Below are 20,714 nucleotides of genomic sequence, written 5' to 3'. Positions count from 1 at the left end.
GTTCAAATCAGGACTCAGACACTTAATAATTACCTAGCTGTGGCCTTGGGCAAGCCACTTGCCTTGCAAAAAAAAAAGAACCCTAAAAGGAAAAATGTACCTAAAACACTGTTTTAAGTTACATCTATACTACCATTTTTTCCCATCACTTTCTTAAATATAGATAAATCAACAGAACTCCACATCGAGCCCTGATTCGGAACCTTTCCCGACACTAAGAATCATCTCCAGGGAGCGGAGGGCAGTCGGACAAGGAAGAAACCAACGAGGGAGGGCGGAGTCTCTGCGAGTCTACATGAACTACATTTCCCAGAGATCCAGAGGGCGCCAATCCGGGAGACGGCGCGCAAGAAGCCAATCACAGGAGGAGAGGGGCGCGCCCTTTCTGTTGGGGCCGTTAGTTTGCCGTGGGAATCCCGCGGGAAGCGGCCGGAAGCCGCGGGCTTGTTTCCAGGCCCGGCTGTGAGCCCCGCCGCGGCCGCCGACTCGGTGCCCGCGCGGGGAGGCCTTTGCCCCGCTGCGTCCCCTCGCGGCACCCCCCGGGCCCGCGGAGACTTGGGCTAAGGCGGAGGGAGCGGGCGCTGGCGGCTTCTTCGGCGCCCTCTGAAGAGCCGCTTCTCCCTTTCGGGCCCGCCCGCGCCGCCCCGGGACGTTCGGTCGTTGCTCCCCGCCGGCGGCCCGCGGAGCCCCGGAGGGCCGGTCATGCCACCCATCCCCGAAGACGCGCCCGGTAATCGGGGGGGAGCGGGCGGCCGCCGGTGTTTGTGGGGGGGGCTTGGCGGGCGGAGCGCCCCCGAGAGCCCTGGAGGGGGGACCCCCGAGATAGAGCCTGTTCTTGGGCAAATCCGAGATGTGTTGATGGGGCCGGAGGCGGAAGGAACTTCGTTCTAGAAAAGACAGAGAACGGGGAGCCAGAGGAGGGTCGGCCCCTGGGGCCTGAAGTTCAAATCCGGCCCCAGACACTAAACCAAGCTGTTACTGCTAACTATCCCCCTGCGCCATTTGTTCTATTCTCTTTCACTCCTTTCACCTCTTTCCTCCTCAAAAGTGTTTTCATTTTTTCATAATTTTTTTTTTTTTTTTTGCAAGGCAATGGCTTTAAGTGGCTTGTCCAAGGCCAGGGACTAGGTAATAAATATCTGAGTTCGGATTTGAACTCAGGTCCTCCCGACTCCAGGGCCGGTGCTCTATCCACTGCGCCCCGCAAAAGTGTTTTGCATTTGTGAATTAATTGACACAGTGGGAATGGGCTCTGGGCTTCAGTTCCAGTTACTACTTGTTTAATTGTGGAAAAACGACTTCATCTTTGAGAACCTCAAATGCACAACGAAGGATTTGGAATATGTGACTTTTAAGGTCCCTTTATGATTATTTTTACTACCAATTTTTTTTTTTTGCTAAACAAGTGCTAATCGTTTTTCAAAACTAAGTCCCATTTTGGGCCAAAAAACTAATTTCCTCCTAGTTTAAATTTTTTCTTCACCTTCTCCAGTAGTTTATTATAGATGTCTCAGTTTGGAGAGATTAGCACTTGGAGTAGGATCTGTGGATGGTGAATGAGATCTAGATGCTGAAGTTAAATAATGAGTTTTTAATGAGACATTTAATAACCTTCTGATCTTGGGCAGGTCACTTAACCCTGACTTAACCCTGCATCCAGGACCATCTCCAGTCTCCTGATTCCTGTCTGGCCACTACTCTGGAGAAGAAAGTGAGGCTGGTGACTTAGCTCCACATCCCCTCATGTAAATCCAGTTCACGCACAATGTCATGGCCTTTAAGGACAGACATCATCATCATGATCTTGGAAGATCCAAGTTCAAATTCAACTGTGTGACAAGTCACTTAATCACTCAGCCTCAGTTTCTTCATCTGTAAATAATATAATCATAATATAAAACTTTCCAGAGTTATATTTTCCTCTGACTTGCACATAGAAGGCCCTTAGTAAATTTTTGACTTAAATTGTTGTGAGAATAAAAATGAAATGGTATTTGTAATGTGCTTAGCATTGAGAAATAAGGCCTTTATCAGAAATACTGTATAAATTTTTCCTCTTTTCTAAATTTCATTGCATTGATTGTGCAAAACTTTTTTAATTCTATAATCAGTATCATCCATTCTATATTTTCATAATGCTTAGCCATTCCTCAATATGGGCATGTCCTCGATATCCAATTCTTTGCCCTGATAAAAAGAGTTGCTATAAATATTTTGGTACAAATAGATTCTTTTCCCTTTTAAAAAAATCTCTGCAATACAGACCTAACAATGGTATTGGTAGATCAAAGGGCTGGCAGTGTCTCAAAAGTTTTAGCGAGTTTTAGATATTTTTAAAACAGCAGTCAGTCTTGGAACATGCTACCTTTTGTTTTGGTGTTTAATTTTATTTTATTTTCTCCCAGTTACATGCAAGAACATGTTTCAACTTTCATTTTTAGAATCTTGAGTTGCTAATTCTCTTTCTTCCCCCAATTCCCCTCATTGAGAAAGCAAGTCATGAAAAACTTAACACAATAATCCTGTTGTAAAAGTAAACATAATTCCCTGCCCCCTCCCCCTAAAAAAAAAGAAACTTTAAGAAAGATTAAAGTTAAAAGTCAATCTATTCAGATATCATCAGCTCTGTCTTTGGGGATGGATTATAGTCTTTATCATATGACCTTCAGAGTTTTCTCGTTGCTGAGAAAAGTCTGTGGCAGCTGATCATTCTACAACATCGTTGTTACTTTGTATATAGTAAAATTTCCATTTTCCATTTAAATTTCGTGTTAGTTTTTACTGAGAGCATCCTTGTTCATCATTACTTATAACATTTTTACTGAGAGCATCCTTGTTCATCATTACTTATAACAGAATAGCATTTCATCTTAATCATAAACCACAATTTGTTCAACTATTCCCTGACTGATGGACATCCCCTCAATTTCCAGTTCCTTGCCACCAGAAAAGAACTGCTATAAATAGCCTTATACATATATGCCCTTTTTCTTGCTGTTTTTCAGCTCTTCTAGAATGTAGATCTGGTGGTGACATTGCTTGATCAAAAGGTAGCCATGGTTTTAATTAGCTCTTTAGACATAATTCCAAATTGCTGCACAGACTTTTTGCATTGTTTCAGGACTCCTCCAACAGTGCATTAATGTCTTCTTTTTCTTATATTCCCCTCCAACATTTGTCAGTTTTCTCTTTCTGCCCTATTAATTAGCTAATCTAGTAGGTATAAGGTAGTGCCTTAGAACTGTTCAGCATTTCTTCTGTCTATAGTGAGTTAGGACATTTTTAAAAAATGATTTAAATAGATAGCATTGATAACCTCATCTGAAAACTGTTCATATTTTTAGTTGTAAGATGGGGAATGGCTCCTTTTTTTAATATATAAATTTGACTGAGTTCTCAATGTTTGAGAAATATGGTCTTTATCAGAGAAACTTGTTTCAATATTCCCCTTCCCCCCAGCTGTACTGTATTTCTCTCCATCCAATTCCCCCTCATTTGTTCTATTCTCTCTCCTTTCAACCTGTTTCCTCCTCAAAAGTGTTTTGCATTTGACTACCCCCACTCCTGTCTTTATTATTCTACTTGTTTTGAGCCAAAAACCTAATTTCATTCTAGTTTAAAATTCTTCCTCATATTCTCCAGTAGTCTTTTATAGATTTCCAAATTTGGAGAGATTAGCATTTGGAGTAGGGTCTGTGGATGGTGAATGAGATCTAGATACTAAAGTTAAATAATGAGATTTTAAGTGATTTAAACTGTGGACATTGTATATTCTTTGGAAATGAGCAATGAGGTAGGTACAGTATATTCCTATTCATGCTTTAAGACACTACAGAGATTAGGAGAGCTGCTGGAATAGTTTACCTGGACAAGAAAGAACTTTGGCCCAAAGAAGATTAAAGTATTATGAAAATATAAAATGGATGATATTGATTATAAAATTAAAAAAGATTTTGCACAATCAACACAATGAAATTTAGAAGAAAAGCAGAAAACTGGGAAAAAATTTATACAGTATTTCCGATAAAGCTCTTATTTCTCAAATAGAGAACTGAATCAAATTTATAAGAATATAAGTCATTCCCCAATTGATATATGGTCAGAGGACATGAACAGGCAGTTTTTAGATAAAAGAATTCAAAACTATACATACGCAAAAAATGTTTCAAGTCATTCTTGATTAGGAAATGCAAACAGAAAAGTAAAATTATCAATGTTGGAGAGGATGTGGGAAAACTGGGACACACTCATGCACTGTTGGTGGAGTTGTGAATTGATCTAACCATTCTGGAGAGCAATTTGAAACTATTTGTAAATGGCTATAAAACTGTGCCATCCCTTTGATCTACCAGTACCATTGCTAGGTCTGTAAGGCAAAGAGATTTTTTTTTGTAGTCTTTATATTTATTTTTATTTTTGTACAAATGATTTTTTTATACATTACTAAAATATTCTTGTTTAAGAGTAAACATAATACCCTTCCCTCCCAAAAATATAGACCTCATGAGCAATAAAGTAAAGGAAAGAGAAAAACAATAAAATTAAAAATTAAAAAAAACAATAGGGGCAGCTAAATGGTACAGTGAACGGCAAAGAGATTTTTTAAATTTATATTTTAGTTTTGTACAAATTTTTTATGCATTATTAAAATATTCTTATTTAAGAGTAAACATAATACCCCTTCCCCCCCAAAATACAGACCCTCATGAGCAATAAAGGAAAGAGGAAAAAAACTAAAATTAAAATTAAAAAAATAATAATAGTAATAGGGGCAGCTTAAGTGGCACATTGGATGGAGCACCAGCCCTGGAGTCAAGAGCACCAAGCCCAAATCCGGCCCCAGACACCCAACAGTCACCCAGTTGTGTAACCCTGGGCAAACGACCTCAACCCCACTGCCCTGCAAAAACCAAAAAAACCCCCAACAAAATAAAATAAAATGAAAATAATAATATTAATAGTAGGGGTGGCCAGGGGGCGCAGTGGACAGAGCTCCGGCCCCAGAGTCAGGAGCACCTAGGTTCAAATCTGGCCTCAAGACACCCAATGATCACCCAGCTGTGTGGCCCCAGGCAAGCCACCCAACCCCATCCACCCCGCAACCCCCCCAAATAACAACAACAGCAACAACAACAAACAACAACAATAATAATAATATTGATAAATATGCTTCAGTCTTTATTCCAACACCACCAACTCTGTTGCGGGTGGATCACATTCTTTAGGATAAGTCCATCACAAAAGCTACTAACATATTTTTCTACCACTGCCATTGCTGATCACAACTCCCTTCATTTGTACTTCCTCACTACCATACACTATATTTTCTCTCTCCTTTCACTCTGTCCCTCTTCTTAAATGTACTGTAGGGTAGCTGAGTGGCACAGCAGACTGATTACCTCCCCTGGGGCCAAGGGGTCCCAAGCCCACCTACCACCCCTAAGGCCCAGCAACCACCTGGCCCTGTGCTCCCAGACAGGCTGTCCAATCCCAGACCCTTGCAAGAAGTAAAAAAGAAATTGTATTATATCTGATCACTCTCCCCTGTGGTCCACCCTCTTAATCCCCCCCCCCCCCCATCCCCCTGTCCCTCTTCTCTCCTTATTCTAGGTGTCTATACTCCATTGAGTGTGTGTATATATATATATATATATATATATATATATATATATATATATATATGCTGTTTCCTCTCTGAGCCACTTCCCCCTCACTTTCCCCCCTTCCATATCATCGCAATAGCTCATTGTAATAAAAAAAATCTTATTATATGAAATCTCTTAGCCTATTCCCCCCTCCTTTCTCTTATTCCAATTACATTTCCCTTTTAGCCATTGACTCCATTTTTACAATATATTATATCTTCAAACTCAGCTCTCTCCTGTACTTCATCCATAAAAGCTCTTTCTACCTGCTCTATTAAATGAGAAATTTCCTATGAGTATGATCAGTATCATTTTTCTATGCTAGAATACATGTAGTTCATCATCATTAGGTCCCTCATATTTTTCTCCACTTTCTATGCTTCACCTGAGTTCTGTACCTGAAGATCAAATTTTCTGTTCAACTCTGGGCATTCCAGCAGGAACATTTGAAATTCCCCTGGTTCATTGAAAGTCTATCTTTTTCCCCTGGAAGAGGACACTCAGTTTTGCTGGTAGTTGATTCTTGCTTGCATTCTTAGTTCTTTTGTCTTCCAGAATATTATATTCCAAGCTCTACAAGCCCTTAATCTAGTTGCTGCTAAGTCCTGTGTGATCCTTACTGCAGCTCCACAATATTTGAACTGTGTCCTTCTGGCTGCTTGTAATATTTTCTCTTTGACTTGGGAGTTCTGGAATTTGGCTGTAAAATTTCTGGGGGTTGTTTTTTTTTTTGGAGCTCTTTCTCGGGGAGATTGGTGGATTCTCTCAATTTCTATTTTGCCCTCTGCTTCTAGGATATCTGGGCAATTTTCCTGTAGTAATTCTTTAAAAATGATGTCTAGGTCCTTTTCCTGATCATGACTTTCAGGTATCCCAATAATTTTTAAATTATCTTTCCAAATCTGTTTTTTTTTTCAATGAGATGTTTCACATTTTCTTCTAATTTTTCATTCTTTTGAAGTATTGTGTCTTGACTTTTCGTAAAATCAGCAACTTCCTTCGGCTCCATTCTAGATCTGAAGGATTTGTTTTCCTCAGAGAACTTTTTTATCTCTTTTTCCATCTGGCCAATTCTGCTTTTTAAAGCATTCTTCTCCTCAATATTTTTTTTTTTTAGGTTTTTTGCAAGGCAAATGGGGTTAAAGTGGCTTGTCCAAGGTCACACAGCTAGGTAATTATTAAGTGTCTGAGACTGGATTTGAACCTAGGTACTCCTGACTCCAATGCCAGTGCTTTATCCACTGCGCTACCTAGTCGCCCCTTCAATAATTTTTTTGAACTGTTTCATCAATTTGGCCTAAGCTTGTTTTTTTTTTTTTTAAGGATTTTGCAAGGTGAATGGGGTTAAGTAGCTTGCCCAAGGCCACACAACTAGGTATTTGAGGCCGGATTTGAACTCAGATACTCCTGACTCCAGTGTTGGTGCTCTATCCACTATGCCACCTGCCCACCCCAAGCTGGTTTTTAACATGCTATTTTCTTCAGCATTTTTTGGATCTCCTTAACTAACCTGCTGACTTCTTTTTCCATGTTTTTCCTGCATCTCTCTCATTTCTTTTCCCAATTTTTCTTCTATCTCCCTCACTTGATTTTCAAAATCTTTTTTGAGCTCTGTCATAGCCTGAGCCCAATTTCCATTTTTTCTTGGTGTCTTTAGATGCAGGAACTTGGACTTCCTCATCTTCTGAGTATTTTGATCCTTCTTGGGATCATAGACAAAGTATTTCTCAATAGTGTTTCTCTTTTTTTCTCTGTTTACTCATTTCCCCAACTTGTGTCTGATCTTGGGGTGCTTTTTGAGCTTTTGAGTATTGTTGGGATACCACCCTACAAGGATCTCAGGGTGTGAAGCTCTGTCCTTCCTCCTGGTCTGTGAATGACCACAAGCATACCCCTCTGCCATGGGGCTGAGGTGGGGGGGCCCTGCTGTTTTATGGGGGGCCTAGACTGCAATCAGGATCTGGATGTGGTCAGAGCCACAGGTACCAGGGACAAAAGACAGACCTTGGAAGTCTCTCTCTCTACTCCCCTACCTAGGCTTAGCACTCAAGCCTGAGGACTCTTGCTTATGGCTCTGTTTGCTTCCAGTTCCTAGATCTGGGCTGCCCTGGCCATGCTGATTGCTGAGTGCCCTGAGGGCTGGGCTTGATGTGCTTGCTCTGGCAGAGGTCCCCCGCTGATGTTCCAAGTTGTGCCCGGTGCTCCCCAAGTGTAGGTCTTGAAACTGCCCCTGCTGCTTTGAGCCATGGCTCCCAGCACCCTGGGGCTGCCTCTGGGAGGCTGAAGTTCCTTTACTCTGGCTGGCTGCCCCTCTAACCCCATGGAGTGGAGCCTTTCTGCTATTTTCCAGATTACCTTGGGCTGGAGAACTGCCTCACTGGATCCCTTTGTGGGTTCTGTCTCTTGAAAATTTAGTTAGAGTCCTTATTTTATAAGTTTTGAGAGAGAGAGCACCTAAGAGAAGCTCTTCTCCTGTCTCCATTTTGGCTCCTCCTGGCGAAGAGATTTTAAAAGAAAGGAAATGAATCTATTTGTACAAAAATATTTTTTAGCAACTCTTTTTATTATGGTAAAGAATTAGATATTGACGGCATGCCCATCAACTGAGGAATGGCTGAACAAGTTATAATATATGATTATTGTCCCTTAAGAAATGACAAGCAGTATTATTTCTGAAAACCCTGGATTTACATGAACTGGTAGAATAAGTGAGTGAGCAGAACCAGAAGGATGTTGTACACAGTAACAGCAATATTGTACAGATGAAGAATTGTTGAGTAACAGCAGTTCTCAGCAATATAAACTGATTCATGATGAAAAATCTACTTCCAGAGAAAGAACTGATCTCTGAATACAGACTGAAGTATGCATTTATTTTCATTTCTTCCTTCCTACCTTCTTCCTCTTGCACAAAATGATAAAAGGAAATATTTTACATGATTTCTTACCTATATCATATTGCTTACCCTCTCAGGAAGTGGGAAAAGAAGGGAGGATAGAATTTGGAACTCAAATCTTTACAAAATCAAAATCCAACAGCAAATATTAAAATTTTTACTTGTAATTGGGAGAAACTATAAAATATTTAAGAAAACAAAAAACTAAAAAAAAAAAGACCACAGAGAGAAAACAAATATGTGATTATGAAAGTAGCTTTTCTGATTGTTGGGAGACTACAATCCAGTCTTACACCATGACAGACCTGGACATGTCACTTTCCCTTCTCACCTGTAAAATAAATGTAATAATAACTATAACTGCTGCCTTCAGAGGCACTTTATCTGTTGTCTCAGTTTCTTTATCTGTAAAATGAGGATAATAACAGCACCCACCTTTTAGGATTGTTGTAGGGGTCAAATGAGATAATATTTGTTAAGGTGCTAGGTGCCTAGCACTAACTTCATGACTGACCCCTTGGATGTAGCATGACTGATCCATCTATCCTCCATTATCTTTCACCTTTGTCCAAAAGTTTGTCCTCTTTTCCTTTTGCCTTTAATTTTTCCCAACATCTGAGATCTTTTCCAAGGAGTCTCTTTGTTATGTGACCAGAGCATTTCACATTCAGTATTTGACTTTCCAGTGCATAGTCCAAATTAATTTCTTAAATGTTGACTGATTTGATTTCCTTGCTGTTAAAGGTACTCTTAAAAGACCTAGTACCACAATGCAAAAGCATTGATTCTGCCATGTTCAACTTTCCTTTATAGTACAACTAACTCTCAAAGTTTTATATTGCTGCTAGAAAAACCATAGCTTTGACCAGGGGCCTTTTTAGCAAGGTGATGTTTCTGCTTTTTAGCATGCTGTCCAGATTTACCAAAGCTTTCCTTTGCAGGAGCAAGTGTCTAACTGCAGTGATCTTTGAGCCCAAGAATATAAAATCTGACATTGCTTCCATTTCTTCTTCCTCTATTTGCCAGGAAGTGAAGTGGGACCAGTTGCCACGATTTTAGTTTCTTTGATGTTAAGTTTCAAGCCAGCTTTTATCTTCTCCTCTTTTACCCTTATCAAGAGATTTTTTTAATTCTTCCCTTTCTCCCTCATAGTGGTATTATTTGCATATCTCAGATTGTAGTACATAGTATCTGCTGTATAAATATTTATTCCCTCCTTCACTTCTCTTCAGGGGAAGAATATTGTATAAAAATTATTGTATAAATGTCAGGTATTTTTATTAAATAAAATGTAAACTTGAGTTTTTTTTTTTTAACAATCCTTGTGTTTTTGGCACAGATACTTGGTGGCTTAACACCTTATTGAATTGAATTAAAAGATGGAATGAAATAAATTAATGGAGATTATTTAGTGGTTGATCTTTTTGGAATTCAGAATCAGGTACTTGGGGTCAGGAAAATCTTAGTTAGAATCCTGCTTTGGACACTTTCCAGATGTGTGGAATGAGTCAAATCACCCCTTTGAGCATTAGCTTTCACATCTGCAGTTCATGTATAGCACCTTACAAGGTTGTTGTGAGAACCAAATGAAATAACATGCATGTAAAATGCTTTGTAAGCCTTAGAATGATATATAATTGATATTTGTTATTTTAATATTATTATCAAATAGAGTTGGAGAGATGGTTTTTGAAACCAGTGGAACTGTGATTTCAGATGTTTTTATTTATCTTTTAACATGTTGCTGTAAAACAGGCCCTGTTTTGCCTGGGTGGCTCAGAGACCACTATTCTTTTCTACTCTGCTTCCATATTAACATGCTCTCTTCAAGATTTACCTGCTTCCTGACTTGGTTAGTTTCCAGGAGGTTAATGAACCTTCAGAGGAGAATGAGAAGGGTCTCATAGACCAGAAGAGAACCAGAACAGAGCAGTGCCACAGACACCAAGGAGGAGACAAATATCCACCAGGAAGGGGTGGGTGATCAAGAGTGTCTAAATAGCCAGTCTTGACCTAGGTCTTTTAAGGATGGCAAAGCGCTTTACATGTTATCTCTGTTGACCTTTTTAGCAACTTGGTGAGGTAGATTCTATTATTGTCTGCATTCTGCAGCGTAGGAAACTTGAGTCCCAGAAGTTTGATTGGCTTGCCAGAGTCAGATACCTAGTAAATGACTGAATTAGTATTTAAATTTAGCGTTTCCTAACTCCAAGTCTAACACTATCCACTGTACCAGGAAGGAAGAGGACTGAGAAAAGGCTATCAGGTTTAGCAAGAAAGATCATTGTTGACCTTAGCTCAGTTTCTTTCTGGTAAGGGGAGGCAAGGATTAGAATAGACCAAAAGGGCTTGAGAATTTAATTTTTTTTCAGTCTGAGGATTTTAGCCTTCTGGCAGCAAGGACAATATCTCACCACCCTCAGCCCTCTTCCTCTTTTTTACTTCACATGTCTAAATTTGGAGGCAGTATAGGTTGGCCCCATTGATAAGTGACCTAAAGTCAGGATGACCTGTTTGGCTCCTGACTCTTTTACTAAACTGTCTCAGTTTCCTCAGCTGTAAAATACAAATTCTAATAGTACCTTCCTCCTGGTTGTGGTTAGGATCAAATGAGATAATTTTTTTTAAGTGCTTAGTAATGCCAGGCACATAGTAGGCACATAATGCTTAGTAGATCTGTAAAGGACCTTAGCAATCATTTGGTCGATGTCCCCCTGCCCCCATCCTCATTTTACAAAATGAAAGTGAAGCTTCAAGACCTTCAGTAATCTATTCAAAGTAACATAGCTGATTAATACCAGCTAGAAATGGAAACTTAGTTTCCAGAGTATTCTGTGGTAGGTGAGGATTAACTTGATTTTCTCAAGGTCTCAGCATAATAACCCTGCATTTTCAGTTGACTTGGAAAGTTAGTGTTACAGGGAAAATATTTTATTTTTGAATGAAAAAACTGTTCATGTGAGAAGAGGAAAGATGATTAGGTGCAAACTAGAAAGTAGATGGGTCTTCCAGCAAGGCTGGCAGTGCCCTTCAGAGTGCCCTCAGTAAGTAATCAGTTGTCCTGTATAGATGACTGATTAGAAAACTGGAGGATTTTTGCTTGTGTTAAAAAGATTTTTAAAAGAAGACCACATTTGGAATTGGAATTATATTTGTTTTTTCCTGAAGAAGATTGTTGTGATGTTCCAGGTTTAATCAGTAAACTCTTTCTTGGACAGGATGTATATAGGAGATAGAATTTTGGTTTTGAATTTTGGTTGTACCATTTAGTATCTGTGTGATGTGGGCTAATTGATTCAACCCTTCTGGACCTCAGGTTCATAATAGGCAACATTTTTATTGCACTTTTCTATGATCTCATTTGATGCTCACAAAAATCCTGGGAGGTAGGTGCTAATATTATCCTTATTTTATAGATGAGGGAACTGAGGCAACTAGAGGGAAAGTCACTTGCTAGGGTCACTCAGCTGAGAAGTATATGAAACTGGATTTGAACTCAAATCCAAGTGCTTTATCTCCTGTATCCATCCTGTCCAATACAGAGTTTACTGATTAAACCTGGAACATTATATCTGCATTTTACATTATGGTCAAAATGAGGACAGTACAGCTATCCCATTTTCCTTTGTATCATCCTCTACACCTAAGCACTGTTCTTAACCTTTAAATGATCCTTAAATATAGGATATATAGTGAATATAGGGAATTAGGTGAAATTATATGCTATAAACATAACCCATTAAAGGCAACCTAGTTTCTACAAAGGTAAACCATATCTAATTAATCAATTATATAAGATGATGGTGCAGGCCCTCATCATCTTCCCTGTGAGTTGACTTCACTTCCAAATCTTTCCCCACTCAATTCCACTGTCCACTCAGCTGTCAAAGTGATCTTCCTAAAGTTCAGGTGTGACCATATAATCCTCTTAATAAACTTCATTGATTCCCTAATACCCCCAGGATCTCACGTAATATTTTTTCATAGACATTTAAAACCCTTTGTAACCTCTTGCCCCCACCTTTACAACCTGCCTCCATCCTGTTCCAGAACAAGAAACTCTTCAATCACCCAATTCTAGGCATTTTCATTCATCTTCCCTACCTGCCTGGAATGCTCTCTCTCCTCTACCTTTGGATTTCTGGGACTTTAAAATTCCACCTTCCTTTCCTTTCTTGATTATTTCCAATTTATCCTATTTATATCAATTTGTACATCATTTTTAACATCTCTCCCTCATTGAATTATGAGCTTCTGAAGAGCAGGGATTGTCTTGTTTTTCCTTTATATCTTGGTACTTAGTAGGTGCTTAATAAATTTATTAACAGATTGACTACTAGAGCTTTTTAAAAAGATAATTGATATTAATAGAGAACTTATAGATGTAAATAGTTTTACTTTTAGAGTTTTTGATATTTCCACATTGTGGCAAATCAATTTAACAAATAACCAATTTACTTTTAGTTGCTGGGGCAGACTGTTTTGACTCAATAAAAGAAGGGGAATAAGGAGGTGAAGCTCTTTATGGGAAATGTAGCCAGTGAAGTCCATGGTGGGTGGTGTAGGGATGAATCTTATTAATTGCTTTTCTAAAAATAATTTTAAAGTAAGCAGAATGAAAGAGTGACTATCTGAAATTTTCCCAAGTTTTAAGATAGCAGTAAACTTTTCTGGATATTAAAATACAAAGTTGTTGTGCAAACTACAGTAATGTCTTATAAGGGAATTTTAATTATCATTTTTAATATAAACTCATGGGCAGTACACTATGGAATTGACACTGTAATGAAGTGAAAAGAGATCTGGGTTTGAAGTTGGAGGATTTGTCTTCAGATTTGGGTTCTGTTAATCACCCTTGTGACTGGATAAATCACCTCTACTTTCCAGGCCTCAAGTTTCATTATGTATAAAAAAATTGAATTGGATTGTTAGCCTAGTTCTCTATCCCATTGTGTATAGTCATTGAAAACAAATCTTTACATTGACCATGCATGCAAGTAAGCATATGCCAATTCTATTCTGTACCTTTAGTTTATCTCTGCCTAAGGGAGGGAATTATTTCTTACCTCAAGTAGTTAATTTAAATATATTCTAAAATGGCTCTGCCAGTATAATTATGTAAACAAATACAATTCACATTTCAGCAAACACATTAAGCTCTTACTGTGTGTAAGTTAGAGTAGAAAAATGAAAATGTCTCTGCCCTCAAGTAGCTTATTCTGTTGGAAAGGTTATAAAATATATAGTAATCCTGTTGACTGCTATCTGATTATTTGTGGCCCCCATTTGGGGTTTTCTTGGCAAAGAGAGAGTAGTTTACCATTTTCTTTTCTACCTTATTTTTACAGATGAAAAAAACTGAGCTAACAGGGTTAAGTGACTTGCTCAGGTTCACACAGCCAGCATTTGAGATCAAATTTGAACTTAGATCTTCCTGACTCAAGGCCCAGCCCTCTAACCAGTGTATCACCTAATCTGTTCCATTTAATGGCCATTAAACACAAAATTACTTCAGGAAAGAGAAAGCTCAAAACCACAAGGATTAGAGTAAGGTTCAGATAGAAGATAGTAGATGATTTGAGCTTTTAAATAGGTTAAATCTATTTTAAAATATTTTTATTTTTAATTAATTAGCATTTTTAAAACCCTATTAGAAGAAAGAAACCACATTTATAACATGCAAAAATTTAAACGTATTCCCCAGTTGTCTATATCCAAACCTATGTGTCATCAGTACCCTGATCTCCATTTTTGTTAAGATGTGGACTGCATTCTTCATGGTCCTTTGTTAGTAGAATTTTTAAGGCTTTCTTAGTTGTTTTCCTTTATAGTGTTGTATAGATTGTTCTCTGGCTTCTGCTTAAACTGTGTCAGTTCATATAAACCTTTCAGGCTATCTCCAAAACTCTTTTCATTTCTTATGACCCAATAGTATTCCATTATTTTACATACTATACTTTTTTCAGCCATTCCCTACTTGATGGGCATTCCCTTATTTTCTAGTTCTTTGCCACTACAAAAATGGTGCAACAAATATTTTTGTATTTATGAGACCTCTTCCTCTTTATTTTCTTTCTGAAGTGCGGGCCTATTAGTAGTATCAATGGATCAAACGATAGGCACATAGTAACTTAGGGGGCATAATTTAAAATTGTTTTCTAGAATAGCTGTTCAAATTCATAGCTTCACTAAAAGTGAACTAATATGGCTATTTTATACTATCCTTCCAATTTATGTCATTTTCTTTTTTTGGTCAATTTTGTTATTTTAATGGGTGTGGCAAGTAAATAAGGTACTAGGTTATGAAGAGCTTTAAAAGTCAATGGAGTTTATTGAATAGGGGACTGACATGGGCATATCTGTTGACAACTGAATGGAGGGTGGGCTAGAGGCTGGAAACCACCTACCAACCATTGCAGTGGTGCAGGTATTAAGTGATAGAACATGCAGTGGTGATGGCAGTGTCAGAGGAGAAAGAGGTACATATGTGGGAGATGCAGGGGAAGATTGGATATGGGGAAATAAAAGTGAGGAAGGAGTTGAAGTTTTGACACTTAAGTTTCCCTCCTGGGTGCCTGGAGGATGATGGTATAATTGGGAGGTTGAAGTAGTGTTATATTGTCAGACTTGAATAGAGGAAGACTTGGAGTGGGGAGAGACTTGAGATGGGGAGACCAACCAGTAAGACTAGGGCAATGGATCTAAGGGGAAGGGAATGAGGTAACAGGGTCAGAGGAGAGAAGGAGGCATAAGGGAGATCTTTTAGAAAGATAGAAATGCTTGGTCTTGACAGATTGGATTGGAGATTTGAAAGAGAGCGAAGAGTCAAGGATGACATCTGAGGTTTTGAGCCTGAATGACAAAACATGGTGGTATTCTTAACAGTAATAAGGAAGTTAGAAAGAGGGGAGGACTTTGGGGAGAAAGATAATGAGTTTAGTTTTAGACTTGTTGAATTTAAGATATTTATGAGACATTTGGTTTTAGATAGCCAATGGGTAGTGCAGAAATGTGAAACTGGAGATCAAGAGAAAGTTTAGGATTGAACAAATGATCTGAGAATCATCCTCATAGATAATTGAATCCATAGTATTGTAATAATAATAATTGTAATAATCCATAAGAAGGGAAAGGAGTCTATGGCAGAATCTTGGGGGACATCCACTGCCAATGAGCAGAACTTAATCATTAAGATCCAACAAAAGAGACTGAGAAGGGGGGGGTAGTCTGACAGGTAGGAGGAAGACCAGGAGAAATCTCTAGAGAAGAGAGCACCAAAGGAAAAAAAAGTGCTCAGTAGTGTGAGAGGCTGCAGAAAGTTAGTTAAGGATGACTAGGATTGAGAAAAATCCTTTAGATTTGGCAGTTGAGAGATCATTGGTAACTTTGGACAGCATGGGAAGTAAGGCAGCATTGTTAAGAAAGAGAATAAAAGGAAAGGAAAGGAAGAAAAGGTAATGATTGGCTGTCTTCTCAAGGAGTTGAGTCAGAAAAGGGAGAAGAGATTGGGAACAACAGCTGGAATCTAACATGGGACTGGCAGTCAGAAGGACTAGGATTGGATGTGAAGATCTGGGAATCAGTTTGTACAGAGAAGCTGATGGTCATCAACTAAGAGAAAATGGAGATAAAAGTTAAGAAGGCCCAGAAGGGAGACTTGAGGGTTCCCACAATTAATAGGAGTGTTGTGGATCAAGTCCTGGAACTAAGATTCATTTAGTAACTATTTATTGCTGTTGTTCATGCTGAGTGTATCTTGGTCAGAGAAACTGTCCTTTCAAGGGCTCTTAATTTATATTGATAGCTACATTTTGAGTATCTGGGGACAAAGAGCATAAAGACTTAGGAATCTAGAACCCCCTGCCTGCCTTTTTGTCATTTCTTTGTGTAGACAACCTTGCTGTCTGACTCTTTCAGTGCTTTGTAATCTTTTAAATGGGTAGATAAAACAATGACTTTTTTTTAGTTAAAAATTATTACGGGGCAGCTAGGTGGCTCAGTGGATAAAGCATGGGCCCTGGAGTCAGGAGTACCTGTGTTCAAATCCGGTCTCAGACACTTAATAATTACCTAGCTGTGTGGCCTTGGGCAAGCCACTTAACCCCATTTGCCTTGCAAAAACCTAAAATAAAATTATTATGGTATAATTTCACATTATTTTACTATTACTACTAATGAAATGACTGCTTTGTATTAATGGTGTACTATAATTATTTTTGCCAATCCTGCCTTCTATTTTATTTGGGAGATAATTACACAATAGAAACAGGGAACAGAAGGTACTTCTAAGCCTAATTTGGGGGTGCTGTCCATCAGTAATATTCTTGGAAGCTTAAGTGTTATTGAAGCTTCCTACTTGCTGACTTAATTCTAAAGCTGCCCATTTGACTTTGCTCTAAAATGAGAAAAATAATAGATTCCAGGAGAATTATGTAAGAACCTAGGTAGTGATTATTGTACTACTGAAAATATTTTGTGTTTAAATATTTTTATGAATTTTACTAAAGCATTTTTATAGAATATATCATTGTTCATCTTTTTTATGCAGTGTAGTTCTGGTTTATAGATCTGTGAACTTAATTCTTTGAAGATTTTCTACTATAAACTAATCTGGATTTTTTGGGGGATAGCATAAATTTATTTTTGAACATGAATTGTTTGATTTTAAATATTCATCTTTTTTGTTTCTTTTATGCAGGAAAAAAAATTCCAAAGAATGATATTGAAGACATTTTGCAGGAGAAAATCATGGTGCTGGATGGTGGTATGGGGACCATGATCCAACAATATGCACTGAGTGAAGAGGACTTCAGAGGACAGGATTTGAAAAATCATCCCAAGCCTTTGAAAGGCAACAATGATCTCTTAAGTATAACTCAACCTGACATCATTTGTGAGATCCATAAGGTATTGTGCAGTCAACACAGCAGATATCTTTTGCACCAGGGGAAAAATGGAGATAAGATATGATCCTTGCCTTTTGGGAACTTATAAATTAATTGATTATTAAGAATTGTAAAGGGGAGGCTAGGTGGCGCAGTAGATAAAGCACCTGCCCTGGAGTCAGGAGTACCTGGGTTCAAATCTGGTCTCAGACACTTAATAATTACCTAGCTGTGTGGCCTTGGGCAAGCCACTTAACCCCATTTGCCTTGCAAAAAAACAACCAAAAAAAAAAGAATTGTACATATCTAGCCAAAATGTACAATGATATACATATGCATTAGGGAGTTACAAGTTACATATGAAGGTTATTACTAAGTAAGGGATCAGTGATGACTTTCTGTAGGAGTCCTTTGAATTGGACTTTTAAGGTATTTAGGAATTAACAGTCAAAAAGGAAAGGGAGGACATTCCAAGCAGAGTGAATTGTTGAATAAAGATTTGGAGATCTTTGTGTATACTTTGTGTGTGTTCAGGGAGGCTGGGGACTGTCCACATTGGCTGGAGTGTAGAGTTGCTTAGCAGCAGGAAGCCATTGACTGACTGCCTGACTGGTCACTCTGTGGACAAGGAAGATGATCCTGGTAGTAGGATCCTGGTAATGATGCTGGTCTGAAGGTTGGAGGTGGAAATGGGAAAAACTATTAAATAAAGACCTTCCTTAGGCAGTTGTCATGGGAAGAGAATCAAGGGGATGGATTTGATTGTGTAGAGATGGAATTGATGGGTCCTGGTTCCTGGAGCTGCACAGTATTTTGTGTTCATTCTGTGATTTACCATATAGATGCCTACATGAACCCCTGGAGAATATAAGCCATTTCCTACAAATCATAGAAAATTTATTTCAAAGGTTGGTTCTAGGCATTTTTCCATTTTTGACTTCATTATTTTTTAAAGATGGTGTGTTGTGTAGGCTTTATACGAATTTTGTTGATTCAGAGGAGTAGAAGGGACTCGAGGGTCATTGAATATATCTTGTACCTTTGGGCATAATTCAGAGATACTGGTAGAGTAGAAACTATTCTCAAAGTAAGAAAATTTTTCTTTTAGAGAAGAGGCATGTTATTACTTGACTAAGGAAAAAGAACCTTGGACACAAAATGATTCTTAGCCTTTGTCTTCATGAAGATAATGTAGCAGCTGGCTGATATCTGCCAGGATTAAGAGGTTGTGTTGTAGGGGGTGGCTTTGTACTCAAGGAATGTAGAAAGATCTTTAGGTGAAGGAAAACCAAGAAAGTAGGAACATATTTTTCTTCATCAGTCCTCATTTGGAATGGGAACATAGACTTAAAAGGAATTCAGCAAATATTTTTTAAATGCCTCCTCCTACAAAGCCTTTTCTTTTTCAGGAAAAGTAGAGGCTAAATAATTAGTTTGTTTTTTCAATATATTGAGTAAAATCTTGTTATAAAATGAATGAAAAATGGTGAGGATACTGTGGATTGGTGGATAGGTGAATGTAGGAATGTAAGCTTTTTGAAGACAAAAAACTGTGTCACACTTGTATCTGTCCTTCCATGTCACCTTGAATAGGGCCAGCACATTATAGAACCCTGGATAGTAAACACTTAATAACAACAACAGCAACATTTTTCTAGAACTTTTAAGATTTGCATGTAGACACATACTTAATACATACATACATACACACATACATACATACAATTGTGTATATGAGTTGACTTTTATTCAACTTCTCCTATGTGCTAATAAGGGATGTGGACACAAGGGGACCAAAGACAGTCCCCGTCCCGAAGGAGATTGAAATCTAATGGCAGAAGCGGCAGCTAGGTGGTGCAGTGGATAGAGCAACAGCCCTGGAGTAGGTGGACCTGAGTTCAAATCCAGCCTCAGACACTTAATAATTACATAGCTGTGTGATCTCGGGCAAGTCACTTAACCCCCCCCCCCCCATTACTTTGCAAAAACCAACCTCCCCCCACCAAAAAAAAATCTAATGGCAGTGTGAAAGCAAATGTCTACAAAGCAGAATGAATAATGAACAAAGGGGAGGCACTGGAATGGGAAAGAAGCTGGGGAAAGCTTCTTGCGGAAGGTGCCAGGAAGCTCAGTAGTTTGACTGCAGGAGGGAGAACATTTCAGGCAGTCAGAGAGAGAGCCCAGAGCTTGGAGATGACCTGTCTTGTCTATGGAGCAGCTAGAGACCAGTGTCACAGGACTGAAGAGGACATGTTAGGTGAGTAAAGTGTCAAAATGTTGGAAAGGTAGGAGGGGGAACCCAGAAGACGGATTGCTGGCCAGAGTATTTTTATCTGAATTTATCTGTAAATTGGAGTTTATCTGATTCTCTATTTGGGTGTATGTCTGTAGGACTGATGAAAAGCCTTGGGTTATAGTAATGGGGCAATGGCATGGTCCAGGGCTCCTTAGACTTTCATTGGCTGGACACATGGTAAAATCCAGAGGATCTCAGGGCATAGGAATAGAGCAGATCCTGAGGCCTTTGACTCTTTTTTGGCTATGGACTGGCCTGGGGAAGGCAGGGGTAAAAGGCACATTGTGAGGTTTTCTCTTCTCCCTCCCCTTTTGTGCTATCTGGCTTTCCTAAACTATACAAGGGAAAAGTCAGTAAGGTGAATTTAAACATAGCTAAAAATGTTTCATTTCAGAAATAAATAACGTGATATTTTTATGTTATAGAAACATTAGATAGAGTAATGAGTCTATAATAAGCATTTTTCCCTAGTGATATTGGGAATGTATATTTATATGTGTGTATGTATATTTATATAAAACTCCCAATGAAGAAATTTCCTTTCAAAGACTAGTTGTGTGACTCCAGGCAAGCCACTAAACCAGCCTGCCTCAGTGTCTCAGCTGCAAAATGGGGATAAAAGTATTACCTACCTTGCAGGTCTTGTGAAGTTCAAATGAGATAATATTTGTAAAACACTTAGCACAGCACCCAGTGCACAGATGTGTTCTTGTTGTGCAAATTATATTAGTCTTAAGTTGTCTGGTGGCACTGACAAATCAGGTTAATTGCCTGGTCATGCAGCTAGTTAGGGTCAGTGCTTGTCTTCAGGTTTTCCTGATTCCTAGTTAAGTTTTACATTTATATTATGCCAACCTGCCTCTTTCGCACATTTTATGTAACTAATGTCAATGAATTGTAATCATTTGACCTTATTCATTATCTTTTTTTTGCAAGGCCATTAAGTATTATTTGAGTCTGAATTTGAATTCAGGTCCTCTGTACTCCAGGG

At 38.6% G+C, this 20,714-nt stretch overlaps 1 protein-coding gene across 3 annotated transcripts in view; it reads left to right on the top strand.

Moving 5' to 3' along the window:
* Window positions 1-455: 455 nt before the first annotated feature.
* MTR (5-methyltetrahydrofolate-homocysteine methyltransferase) overlaps window positions 456-20,714 on the top strand; it is a 137,063-nt gene continuing 116,804 nt past the window's right edge. The window contains exons 1-2 of one of the 3 annotated variants that reach the window (XM_074222948.1): window positions 456-730; window positions 17,241-17,449. In XM_074222948.1, the coding sequence (XP_074079049.1) occupies window positions 703-730; window positions 17,241-17,449 (237 nt within the window). In that variant the 5' untranslated portion in view covers window positions 456-702. The remainder of the gene's footprint in view (window positions 731-17,240; window positions 17,450-20,714) is intronic. The other 2 variants (XM_074222946.1, XM_074222947.1) reach the window with 2 other exon arrangements.

Source organism: Macrotis lagotis, chromosome 2, assembly GCF_037893015.1.
Source record: "Macrotis lagotis isolate mMagLag1 chromosome 2, bilby.v1.9.chrom.fasta, whole genome shotgun sequence".
Classification (NCBI taxonomy): Eukaryota; Metazoa; Chordata; class Mammalia; order Peramelemorphia; family Peramelidae; genus Macrotis; species Macrotis lagotis.
This window is presented reverse-complemented; position numbering and strand designations above follow the sequence as displayed.